General features: G+C 43.4%; 1 protein-coding gene across 1 annotated transcript in view; it reads left to right on the forward strand.

The window, feature by feature from the left end:
• The first annotated feature begins 8,518 nt into the window (after positions 1-8,518).
• Positions 8,519-12,926, forward strand: part of LOC103273400 (zinc finger protein 679-like) — a 13,280-nt gene continuing 8,872 nt past the window's right edge. Inside the window, exons 1-3 of the mRNA XM_021718940.1 lie at positions 8,519-8,539; positions 11,061-11,187; positions 12,255-12,350. Coding sequence (XP_021574615.1) covers positions 8,519-8,539; positions 11,061-11,187; positions 12,255-12,350 — 244 coding nt within the window. The remainder of the gene's footprint in view (positions 8,540-11,060; positions 11,188-12,254; positions 12,351-12,926) is intronic.

The raw sequence follows: 12,926 nt of genomic DNA on the forward strand, positions 1-12,926 counted from the left end.
TTCAAAAACAATGAGCTCCTGCTTGGAGTTCAAATTGTGAGTTTATTATTTACTTCCCCCAAGTGCCCTCTCTTGCCACAAACACTGGCAATTTCTGCTATAGCAATGAAAATATGGCCCCACTGGCTTACCTGACTGACCAAACCCAAGCAGAGCACAACAGGTGACCTCGCTTCTGAACTCAACTTTCACGAACATATCTGGTAACCCTCAGCTTGACAATTACTTTGTGTTAGAATCACCTGGGGGCTAGCTGGATGCCGTGGCTCATGCCTGTAATGCCATTACTTTGAGAGGCTGAGGTGATAGGATTGCCTGAGCCCAGGGGTTCTAGAACAGCCTGGGCAACCTGGAAATACCTCATTTTTGCAATAAATCAAAAAATTAGCTGAGCATGGTGGCACATGCCTGTAGTTCCAGTTACTTGGAAGGCTGAGGTGGAAGAATTGCAGGTCATGGCTGCAGTGACCATGAGACAAAACAATAGACAAAGGAAACAAAAATTGTTATTTTTCACAAGGAAAAACAAACAGAAATAATAATAATGAAACAACAACAATTTTGTCTCTGAATGCTCTCTTAAGCAGTAGCATCAAAACTTATACCAAAAGGTCAAGTAGCCTGGACACCTCCCTTCTTTGTACTGAGCACATGGTGCTGATTCACCATTTACCCTATTACAACAGAAGGAAGTCTCTGGAGTGTAGGAACCTTGAACACTGTTTTTCTAAAGGCTTTGTTATATGGAGGTAACTTTGCTATCTACCAGTGCTGTCTCCATGCCTACTCCTCATTATTTATCAAAGTAACAGAAAACTGGAGCCAATCCCATCTGGGTATATTCATTCTTTATCCATGGAGTGTTATATTCTCATTACTTAACTCAGCATTAAAAATAATTTATTGAAAGTATTATCTGCTGGACTCAGGAAGCCATGGCAAATGGCTCACTTAAGCCTGAGGGCTCGAGACCAGCTTGGGCAACTTGGCAAGCCCTCCTTTCTACAATAATTTTTTTAAAAATAGCTGGGTGTGGTAGCACTAGCCTGTATTTCCAGCTACTTGGAAGGCTGATGTGGAGGGATCACGTGAGTCCAGCAGGTTCATGCTGGGGTGACTGTGAGTGTGCCCCTGCAGTCCTGCCTGGGCAACGGAGTGAGAATCCAATTCAAACCCAAAAAAGGAAGTATTATCTTGCTTCTTCAGATCACATCACTCAATGCATTCAGGCTTTCAACTAAGAACAATAAGTATATTGTATTCAAATGGTGGTATAAAAAAGTATCAATGGTATAAAAATGGCAGGAAGATTTCATAAAGTAAAAGGTAGCAGCTCAGAGAAGCTGCCTGTTTCATCCACAGTCCACAAGGATCTGCATAATCAGTAGATTCATCATGTTTCCAAACTTGATGATCACTCTTGCTGTGAGATGAGGGAAATGTGACCATCTGAAGTTTAATTCTGGGCCCTTCAAACACTCCACTATCCCCTCCTCACAACGTGGTATTCCTCCATCTTCCAGGGTCTCCATTCTCACCAGGGGCAAAACACCTGAAGTAGTTCACAATTTTGACCTGGGTGATGTCTTTTTTCTGACCCCAAATGTGTGAAGTTTGCTGGACATCAGTCTCCAACACCAATTGTTTGTCCAACAATTCAATTCTGTCACCATCCAAAGTTAGCACAAACTCCGAAGTTGAGGGCTCAGTTGATGATGCTGGTTACAAACCCCGAATCCATCTATGCTTCTGAGCAACTGCCTAGAAATCAGGGGCTCCCTAAACTCCTCCTCCAGTCCAATAATTTGATGGAATACTCACAGAACTCAGCAAAACATTTCACTTATATTGTCCAGTATATTATAAAGGATATAACTCAGAATCAACTAAATGAAAGAGAAGTACAAGGCTAGGGCCAGTGGCAGATGTGGGTGGGGAGGGAATTCTGATCAACAGCTGAGATTGAAAATGACCTATTATTCATATTCTGCAAGAGCAGCCTGCTGCAAAGAATCCCCCTTCCCATGAGGACTTAAGTGATGTTCCCCCTTTTCCCTACTTCAAAGCCACTCACTGACACTGCCATTTCCCATTTTCTGCCTCATAAATAGTTAGATATATAATTTTGTCTTCAGTGGTCTCAAAAAGCTCATTCAAAGCAACCACTGCTTAAGTTTTCCTCCTTGTCCCAGATCCCTGAATTCTAACCTACCCTAAGCCTGAGTCAACAAACATTCCTCTTTATGTCCCTCCTAAGAGCAGACTGACTTCAGAGTGAGATATACTGTGACCTGGGATCTGCTGGTTACACTCTCTATCCTGCCCTCCCCCTTCTACCCTGATTCTGAGCTTTTTCTTCTCCCCATGAAGGAAAACCCATTTGCCTAAACTTTCAGATGCCTGACGATCTATAATGGCTGTTTCCACCCTACTGCAATACTTGCTTATCTGAAGTTATTTTAATACACACTCAAATTTATTTTATGTGACAATGTCTAGAAACAGCCCCAGCACAGTAACCATTACACCTTCTGAAAGAGCATCACATCCTCTATTTCTATCCCAACTCTGGACACATCTCCCTCCTGACCTACAGTTTTCCAGGGCTCAGCAGTTTCTCTCACTACCACGGGTTCCTTCCATGAGTGCTGTAAACAGACAGGCACACATGCAGAAGAGCCTCCCCTGGAAGAATTATCTGGGTCTTCAAGATTTCCTTTTGCAGGATCAGGACTGACTGTGGCTTGGAATCTTCAGGCCCAGTTAAGGTTGCTCAGATAGATTCAAATGAAAAGACACCCAGAGCAAAAGCTTATAAACTCAGTGTTCATACTTTTTTTCCCCCCCGAGTTGGAGTCTCACCCTGTCACCCAGACTGGAGTGCACTGGCACGCTCCCAGCCACCACAACCTCCACCTGCTGGGCTCCGGCGATCTTTCTGCCTCAGTTTTCCAAATAGCTGAAGTATAGGTGGACGCAGCCATGCCCAGCTAATTTTTGATTTATTGCAGAGACGAGATCTCGCCAAGTTGTCCAGGTGGGTCTCGAACCTGCGGTCTCAAGCAATCCACTCGGCTTGGCCTCCCAAGGGGCTGGGATTACAGGCTGAGCCACCGAGTCCAGCCGTTCATGTTTATGAAAGACGTGAAATTGTAAGATACCTTACAAACTTCATCAGAAACAGGAAAAATGTGTTTTTCATTCACACAATAAACATGTAAATATCTCTTCCATTATAACAAGTCATTTGGTAAACAGTCGTGTGTGAATACTTCTAGTAGTTGCCGGGTTTTTTCTCATAAAATTTAGTATAAAATTCTTACCCAGATAACAAAATTCTTCACTCTTCCAACAAAAAGTAATGGGGCCGGGCTCAGTAGCTCAGCCTGTAATCCCAACCCTTTGGGAGGCTGAGGGGAGGACATTACCTATGCCTGTGGTTTCCAGACCAGGCTGGGCAACCTGGCGACACCGAGTCTCGACAATAAAATTCAAAATTAGCCAGGTGTGGTGGTAGCACACGTCTGTCATTCCAGTAACTTGGAAGGCTGAGGCAGAAGGATAGCCGGAACCCAGCAGGTCGACCGGAGATGGCTATGAGTGTGCCACTGCATCCAACCTAGGCGACGGAGTGAGACTCTTATTCAAAAAAAAAAAAAAATGTAATGAATGTTTTCATACAACTGTGAGATTCAACTTTGAATCTACCACACTTTCGGCTGGAAATATACTGATTTCCACAGCCATAATTAGAGCAACTGTCCCTTAACTTTATGACAGAGGCTCCGTGCAACCTTGGGGAGGAAGAGAGGGTCAGGAACCAGGACCTCAGACACCCCCAAACCCCCCAGGGGCCTCACACGCGGGTCGGATCCTCCCCACGAACCTTGTGAGTCCTGAACACGAGGAGAAAGGGTCTGTGTGGGGAAGGCTCTGCTGGGGATGGCGCGACGGGGACAAGGCCTTAGGGTCCTAGCCTAGCCTCACCTACACCGAGGGGACCGGGCTGAGCATCCAGCGGGGACGGGTTCAGGATCGAGGCTGGGGAGTTGGCGGGCCACGTCACCGTCAGATTATCCGGGTCCATCCTGTCCCCCTCTCACGACACCACCAGCGTACTCACCATCTCCCATCTTCTGGGTGGCCCGGCGTCCTCCCCACAGACTCTCACGACCTGCAGGTCACAAGGTGACAGAGGATGAAGCGAAGACAAGAGACATACGCGGGTCGCAGAGAGCCGGACAGAGCCGAGAACACAAGCCAGCTCTGTGCGCAGGTGCAGGAGAGGAAGGACCTATTAGAGCGCAAAAGACGCCCACTCGCTTCCAGCTGCCTCTAATTGGCCAGTTCAGAAGGCACCTTCTATTGATTGGTCAAACCACAGGCCCCGCCCCTCTGGTCTTGACTGACAGGAGATGCAAAAAGAGAGACTCCATAGGCAAACACGTGTTTAGATTTCTCCCTGCCCTGGAGTCTGGGCCAAAGGTAGCGAGGAGGACGGTTGTGGGCCCCTCTCGGTGCATGATGGGAGTGTTCATTCCTCCTGGTCTGTGGGTCGATGAACTGCAGGACCACACCGCTCCTCCCGGGACACGCTGCGATCGTACTCATGCACCTCCGTGACGCACTGACTAGGAGACATTTAGACGCCAGTGTTCCCAGCATGCCCTGCGAGGAACCACAGTCATACAAGCCCGTCACTTTTCGGCGGCTGGGAGAAAGTTCAACCTCTTCTTTCTCATGCCGCCGAGTCTGATCGCATCTCCTGTCACTCAAGAGCAGAGGGGTGGGGACTGCAGTCATATCCAATCAACGGAGGCGGACGTCTTAACTGGCCAATCAGGTGGGAGCCGGAAGTAAGGGGCGGCTTCCCGGTTGTGACGGGGGGCGGGCCTTCGTCTCCTGCGCCTGCGCATAGAACTGGTTGGTCTCAGCTTTGTTCAGTGGGACTCACGCGTGTTGTGTGTCTTCGCGTCAGCCTCTGTCGCCTTGTGAACCGCAGGTTCAGGGAGTCCGTGGAGAGGACGCTGGGTCACCCGGAAGCTGGGAGATGGTGAGTATGGGGCGGATGCGAAAAGGGGTGGGGGGATGGACACGGATGACCCAGTTGTGGTGGAACCGACATTCCTGTCCGCTCCCAACCCCGGGTGTGTGCTTGTGGGTGATAGCCCCGCAGGCATCCTAAAGAACCCTCCTGGGTCGTGTGTGTGTGTGTGTGTGTGTGTGTGTGTGTGTGTGTGTGTGTCGTGTCGTGTGTGTGTTTTAATTTTAAAGAACCCTCCTGGGTCGTGTGTGTGTGTTTTAATTTTATCCAGGTTGGGGGGCAGAGGGGGGCCGAGATCAAGAGGTGACTTAGGCTTGCAGACATCTGGGCTATGAGAGGAATCCTGGAAAGTGGTGAATTCTCTTTCTCCTTGGTTTACTGTCTCCTTGTTCATTTATGTATTTATTTATTTTTTATTTATTTATTGTTTTTTGAGTTGGGGTCTCACTCTGTAGCCCAGACTGGAGTGCAGTGGCCGCTCCCAGCCACTGCAGCCTTGACCTGCTGGGTTCCAGCGATCCTTCCGCTTCAGCCTTCCAAGTAGCTGGAACTACAGGCGCACGCTATCACACCCGGCTAATTTTTTTTATTTATTTATTGTAGAGATGAGGTCTTGCCAAGTTGCCCAGGCGGGTCTCGAACCCGCGGGCTCAGGCAATCCACTCACCTCAGTCTCCCAAAGGGCGGGATTACAGGCTGAGGCACCAAGCCCGGCTTCCTTGTTCATTTATTTAACAAAACAGAGTTAGCACACAACTTTCACTTTCCCCGTTAGTATGAAGGACTGCATTCTTGTGTCTCTCTCATCTTTTCAGCATTTCAAAATTATTTTAACAACATAGAAGCAGGCAAAGAGGCAAGAGTTCCCCGCTCCGACTAAAATGGAGACTTAACAGAGACTTAAAATGTCAGACTTAACAGTTGACTGTCCCATTTGTGGTTGATCAAGTCTAAGTTTTATTTTTTTGGTAAATTGCAAGAAATCTGTTTTAGTTCGGAGACTTGTTTCTGTGCATTTTTAGACACATCACTGTTCTTGAGGGGGAAAAGACAGAAATGATTTCTGTCCTTTGGATGATCTTGCAATTGTGAAGGAAGGAAAACTATCCCAAATGACAAGGTAAGCCCACTCAGGGAGATGGTGGAAGAATCTACACATCAAAGAGAACCTCAAGCACAGAAAAGAGCAAGTGCAGGGGCTCCCAAGAGGGTGGTAAGACTTTGACCAAAAAAAAAAAAAAATGCATTCAATTTAATTTTGAAATAACTCAAGGCATATTTTCAACATATAGGTGTGACTCGATTAGATAATCTCACCTGAAAAGATATCAGAGAAGTAAGAGGAAAAAGAAAAAATGGCTGGTTCTCAGGTAAATGTGTCCCATGTCAGAAAGAATGTCATGTTTTTAAAACTTGCAAACCTTCCTGCTGTCCTGCCTATTGAGTGTTTTTCAACTATTTTTGTCCTTTGTGTGATATTCAATGGGTCTACCAGACACTTCTCCCTCTATTCTCTTTGTTCTCTTCTTCCATGCTGCTTAGCTGCCATGAACTGTTCTCACTGTGAATGTATGACCTTCAGTATTTAAAATGTTCCATTGTGGCTAAGGATCATGGAAAGGCTCAGTACCCAAGAATCCCATTGGAGATGGGGTAGATCCTCAGATCCCAGTGAAGGACGGAAACATTTCCTTTTTTTTTTTGAGTTGGAGTCTTCCTCTGTCACTTCACTCCAGCCTGGGCAACAAGAGTGAAACTCCATGGGATTAACGGTAGTCAGTGTCTGTCTGGGGATGGAGGGACACCCCTTATCAACAATGGTACCTGAATGATGCATATTTGTGTATCTAACCCTTAACTGTACCCCACAATTTGAAAATAAAAAATATGTTTAAAAAAAAGAGTGAAACTCCAACTCAAATAATAATAATAATAAATACCTATATCTTTTTGCCAAAACATCTCAGCACAGATGTTGTGTTGCCTTTGTGTGCCTTGGAACCTGATACCAATTTGTTTGAGCACCCTAACATGGGTAAGAATGAGACACACCAACTGAAAAAAAAAGTGCAGAACTTCAGACTAAATCCATGTCTTCTGAATAAAAATTTGCATTTTAACAAGATATTTGATTCATTGTTGTATATATTTAAAACTTGACGAGGACCTTCCAACTCATTAGCTTTCCATCTGAGCAGTATATGCATCTTATTTTGTGTGATGTAAACATAGCACTAAAAAAATGTAAATGCCTGTGTTAGTGTCCAAATTTATGCTGTATAATTCACAAAAAAAGAGTGTCTACACTGGCTGAGTGTATTTTATTTCGTTCTTTTTTCTCAGACTCAATGCGTTAGAGAATATTTCTGTGTTACAAATTATCTTATTGCATAATTCTAGTTGTATCAACTTGTCATATGTTCGATGAATATTTATTGGCAATACATTTGATTGTGAAGGGGTACGTATGGTTACAGAATTTGTGCAACTAGGGAGTTTCTTGGGCAAGGTTAGATAGGAATGTGGGTGTGTGTAATTATGAGAAATTTACATAAGGGGGTTATTTTTAGGTTAACATGGAGGCTGTGCTACAAAATGGAGTTACTTATGTCAAGGAAGTAATTACAGGCTGTTTATAGGTTTTGCAGATAGATGTTTCATCCCCCCCCTTTTAGTTGTTTATTATTCAATGCATTGACTCATCTATCATAAGTATATTATTATTATTATATTGGGGTCTTATATACATAAGTTTTACAGAACTGATTCATTGTTTAAGATGAATAATTTAATTTATTATGCAGGGCCCTATGAGCAAACTGAGGAGAAATATGAGGGGTCCAACTATACCAGTAACAAGGGTTGCTAGCCATGGGTTTCAATTGAACAAGGATTGGAATTAGGATTTATTTTATTTTATTTTATTTTATTTTATTTTATTTTATTGGTGTTTGTACAATTTTTTCAGACCCTTTGGAGGGTGTTTTTAATAACCCTTGAATTGTTGGCATAGAAGCAACAAGCTTTTTCAAGGGCTACACAGAGTCCCCCTTCAGATAGAAAAGGTAAGTCTATGCCTTTATGATTTTGGAGGACAACTTTAACCAGGGATTTTACTTTTCATAGAGTTGGTCCATGGCAAATTGTAGGTTACCTAGGTCAGTATCCATTTCTTGGGCAAGGATAGACCCTGTTCTCCTCAAACAAGAGCAGTGTACTGGTTTCAGCTGTTCTTGCTACACTCAACCTGACTATGGCAAGTACTAACAAGGGAACAGTGTGTTTTGAACAAGCAATTGGAAGACCAGGGGCATTGAGTAGAGAGCTCTTTTGGGACCACTATAAGCATAAACCTGAGGTAGCACATGAACAGTAATATATAAAGTAAACTGATTAATTAACATTTTGGTAGTAGAACATTTTGTAAGATCTGTAGAAATAGCTAACCAGGTGTTGGCAGGGGCCATGTAGGCCATGGATTCGGCCATGGTTAGGGTGAGGGATAAGTTAAAAACATCAGAGAATGGAAAAGTTGTTAGATTAAAACCTGGAGTTATAAAGCAGGAGTCTTTACCAGTTACATCACCTAGAGTAAGGGAAACCATTTCAGGAGGTCATTTAGTTTTGTCTGCATTGCTGATGATAGCAGTTTCAACTTCTAGGCCCACATAATATGGGGTTTTGGTTTTAAGCAGAACCAGCAATCTGGGACATAGTGACATTAAGCAGATGTTGCATATGAGTTAACATAGGAAAAAGACCAGGGGGTTGACTGGCCAGTTTTTAAAGTGGTCAAGATGAACTCAGGAGCTGTTGAGGTGAACCCAGGGTATTGACTTGATTGGCAGATGGCAAAGGCTGAGGCAGAGGCTGGTGGTAACTGAACAGGGGATCCTTCAGCTCTGCCAATGGCCCTATTGTTTTGGCCATGGTTTTATAGGTGATTGCTTGCTGCCAGATGGTGAATAAGGCACCATGGTTATACTTATTTATATAGAGTTGTAAACATAATTAAACAAATCTTGATTTAATAACCTTTTATAAATTTTTGCCATGAAACAGTAACAAGTTTATTATTATTTTTAAGATATTCAAATTTAAATTATATTTCTGACAAAATTGGAACCATCTTGCATGGCGAAAATTTGTCCCAATAGGCAGTTCAATAAAAGCTGTGCAGGTTTAAATGCTGTTTATATTTTCAGTTAGAACTGGTTGAATTGTATAAGCAATACCAATGGAAAAGGGAGGAAAAAAAGACAAAAGCAAACTTAGAGAAAACTAAAAAAAAAAAAAAATCAAAATTAGAGCTCTGAAACCAGAAAACAATTATGGCTATAAACAGAACAAACAAAACAAATTCAAACCGAGTAACATAAACATCCAGAGACCCTGTAGAGGGCCATCCAACATTACCAATCGAATTCACAGAGGGTCTGACACTTGCCCTTTGAGAAACGTACTCCATAATGCTCTGTGAACCAGACAGAAGTTTCTTAACATACAGTCCTGGGGCTTTGTAGGCTTGGAGGCCTTACACCCCACGTTGTTAAAAACCAGTAAATCACATAAGACACCTGATGAAAAGCAGAACTCCAATTACAAAGAGATAAGCAAAGTCTAATAAAAGTTTATAGCCTAAATGTCAGTCTCAAGGTGCAGCAGAAGCAAGCCCTTTAACAAAGAGCACAGCAAGATGCAAAGAACAGAAAGGGGACAATATTATAAACAATCAGACGTCAAAGCAGGTATCCAAACAGAAACCAGTTACTAAACTGAGACGCTATAAACAGAAACCAGATACTAATCCAAGAAACCATTCTACCAACACCTTAGGCAAAGAGCAAAGTCTAAGGAGTGGCCTCAATCAGGCTGTGTCCTCCTTAACAGAGTTGTGGCCACAGACAGATTAAACAGATTCTTACTTCCCAGGAGAACGCAGATGTACTCAAGAATTTTGAGGCAATGGGAAGCCAGTCATCATTCCAACTCCCTCTGAGCCAGGTGAGAGGTTATTAGGCCCTGGAACATTACAGGGGGCACCTCCCCTATACCATCCCCACCTAGCTGGGGAGAGCTGGAGTGAGGCTGCCTCCCGAGGTTGGTGACTCATCTAGCAGGGGCCTCCAAATGTTATAGCTACAATGCAAGAAAGGACGCAAACATGCAGAGAGGGTCGAATTAAAAGTCCTTTATTGATGCTGGCGTTTGAGAGCAGACTAGTATCCAAAGAACTCTTGGCCCCAAACAGAGTAAGTAGGGGATATACAAAGGCAGAAATTACATAAGCTGTATAGTTAGATTAATATTCCTTGGCAATACATTGGATTATAAAGGGATACAGATGGTTACAGAATATGCACAACTAGGGAGTTTCCAAGCACCAAGGGAATAGGAACGTGGGTGTGTGGTTGTGATTATGGGAAGGTTACATAAAGGGGTTATTTTTAGGTTAACATGGAGGATTTGTTACAAAATGGAGTTACTTATGTCAAGCAAGCTATTTCTTTCTCTTTCTTTCTCTCTCTTTCTCTTTCTTTCCTTCTTTCTTTCTTTCTTCCTTTCTCTCTCTCTCTCTCTCTCTCTGTCTCTCTTTCTCTCTTTCTTTCTTTCGAGTTGGAGTCTCTGTAACCCAGACTGGAGGGCAGCGGCATGCTCTTGGCTACCACAGCCTTGACCTGCTGGGCTCTTGTTATCCCTCCACCTCAGGCATCCAGTAACCAGAACTAGAGGTGCACACTACCATGCCCAGCAAGTTTTTTATTTATTGTAGAGATGAAGTCTTGCTAAGTTGTCCGGGTGGGTCTCAAACCCATGGACTCAGACAATCCTCTTGCCTTGGCCTCTCAAAGTGCTGGGATTACAGACTAAGCCACTGAGCCTGGCCATCAAGCAAGCTATTACAGGCTGTTACAGGTTTTGCAGATAGATATGTCAAGCTGGGCACTGCTTTCTTCACACTTGCTTTACCTAGAGGCATGGTCACTTGGTAAATATGTGTTGTTGTTGTTTTCAGGAGCTCTTGACATTCAAGGATGTGGCCATAGAATTCTCTCCAGAGGAGTGGGAATGCCTGTACCCCACTCAGAGGATATTGTACCGGAATGTGATGTTAGAGAACCACAGAAGCCTGGTTTTTCTAGGTGAGGACAGTTTTAAAACACAATCCCTATTTTATACTAAGAATTTCTTATCCTTCCTTTGTAGAATGTTTCCAGGAAATTTCTGCTTTGTGTGAATGACTTTCAGATTCCTGCTATCAAAGAAAAGTTGGTGATTTGTTGACATAGAAAAGAATATACTAAAGTTGTTTTATTTTCTCTCTATTTTGAATTGACATGTGTCCTTCTATCTATATTAGTGGTAAGTCCAGAAATTTAGTCACATAGACTATAATTACCCACACCTCAATCCAATTGCTATCATAAGTTTTTGACTCACTAGTACTGAGCTAAGAATGCACAAATTTAAGGTGGGGAGCAGTGCCTCAAGTCCATAATCCCAGCCTTTTGGGAGGCCAATGTGAGAGGTTTACTTGAGTCTATGGAGTGCAGAACAACCTGGGAAACTTGGCAAGACCTCAACTCTACAATAAATCAAGAAATTATCTGGGTGTCGTAGCAAACTCCTGTAGTTCTGGCTACGTATGGAAGGCTGAGAGGGAAGAATCATCTGAGCTCAGCAGGTTGATGCTGGGGTTGCCTGTGTCACCAAGTGAGATTCCAACTCAAAAAAAAAAAAAAAAACCTGCCAGGCTCAGTGGCTCAGTCTGTAAGTCTGTAATCCAAGCACTCTGTGAAGCCGAAGTGAGAGAATTGTCTGAGTCCGTGAGTTCAGGACCTGCCCAGGGAACTTGGCAAGACCTCATATCTACAATAAATCAAAAAATTAGCTGGGCATGGTAGCACACACTAGTAGTTCTGGAAGGCTGAGGTGGAAGGATCACCAGAACCCAGCAGGTTGAGGCTGCAGTGGCCAGGAGTGTGCCACTGCACTCTAGTCTGGGTGACAGAGTGAGATTCCAACCCTCCCCCCCCAAAAATACACATATTTAAAATGCTATACAAATGTTCTGAGGGCTATTGGAAAATAACATTTGGGGATAAATTTTCCAGAATATTGTTAATATGTTCTCTACTGAGTTCAATACTAGGTTTGTAATTGAAGAACTCCAGCAATGGTCATATTACTTTTTTTTCTAATAAAACAGGCCTTGCTGTTTCTAAGCCAGACCTGATCACGTGTCTGGAGCAAAGGAAAAATCCCTGGGATATGAGGAGACTCAGCATGTTAGCCAAAACTCCAGGTAGGTGGGTTTGAATGAAGCAGATGACATAAATCCAGGAAGCAGAGCTTGAAATGTGGTTTGGGAAGATGGTCTGCTCCAATGGAAATGATTTCTGAGAAGTCTGGAATTATTTCTCTCTTGTTCCACAAAGGAACATCTATTATTCCATGTTCTGAAATTCTCCAAAAACTCGGCTTCTTCAGTAATCTCATTTCAAGGTTACAGAGGAAAACGAAGTTTACTTAATGGGTTTTCAACTGCATGATCTAACTACATTTCTGATGCTTTTGGAGATGTGCAGATGTCTACTTATTCATTTAGAAAATCCATGTCAAACTATTTTTTAAGTTTTCCTTTTGCATCATGTTTGAAATTATTTGAGAGTAGTGATGTTATTATCTGAGAAATTTTAAGGACTCCAGACAGATATCATGTGCATTCTACTTTATGATTCTCTATCTTAGGGAGGTTCCCAATGTGCTTTCTTAAAAATTCATTACTCCAGCCAAGCTCGGTGACTCAGCCTGTAATCCCATGCCTTTGGGAGGCTGAGGTGAGTGGATTGGCCTAAGCCCGCGGGTTCGAGACCTGCCA

The sequence above is a fragment of the Carlito syrichta genome, unplaced genomic scaffold (assembly GCF_000164805.1).
Source record: "Carlito syrichta isolate Samal-C Ts95f unplaced genomic scaffold, Tarsius_syrichta-2.0.1 Scaffold314025, whole genome shotgun sequence".
In the NCBI taxonomy this organism is placed as follows: Eukaryota; Metazoa; Chordata; class Mammalia; order Primates; family Tarsiidae; genus Carlito; species Carlito syrichta.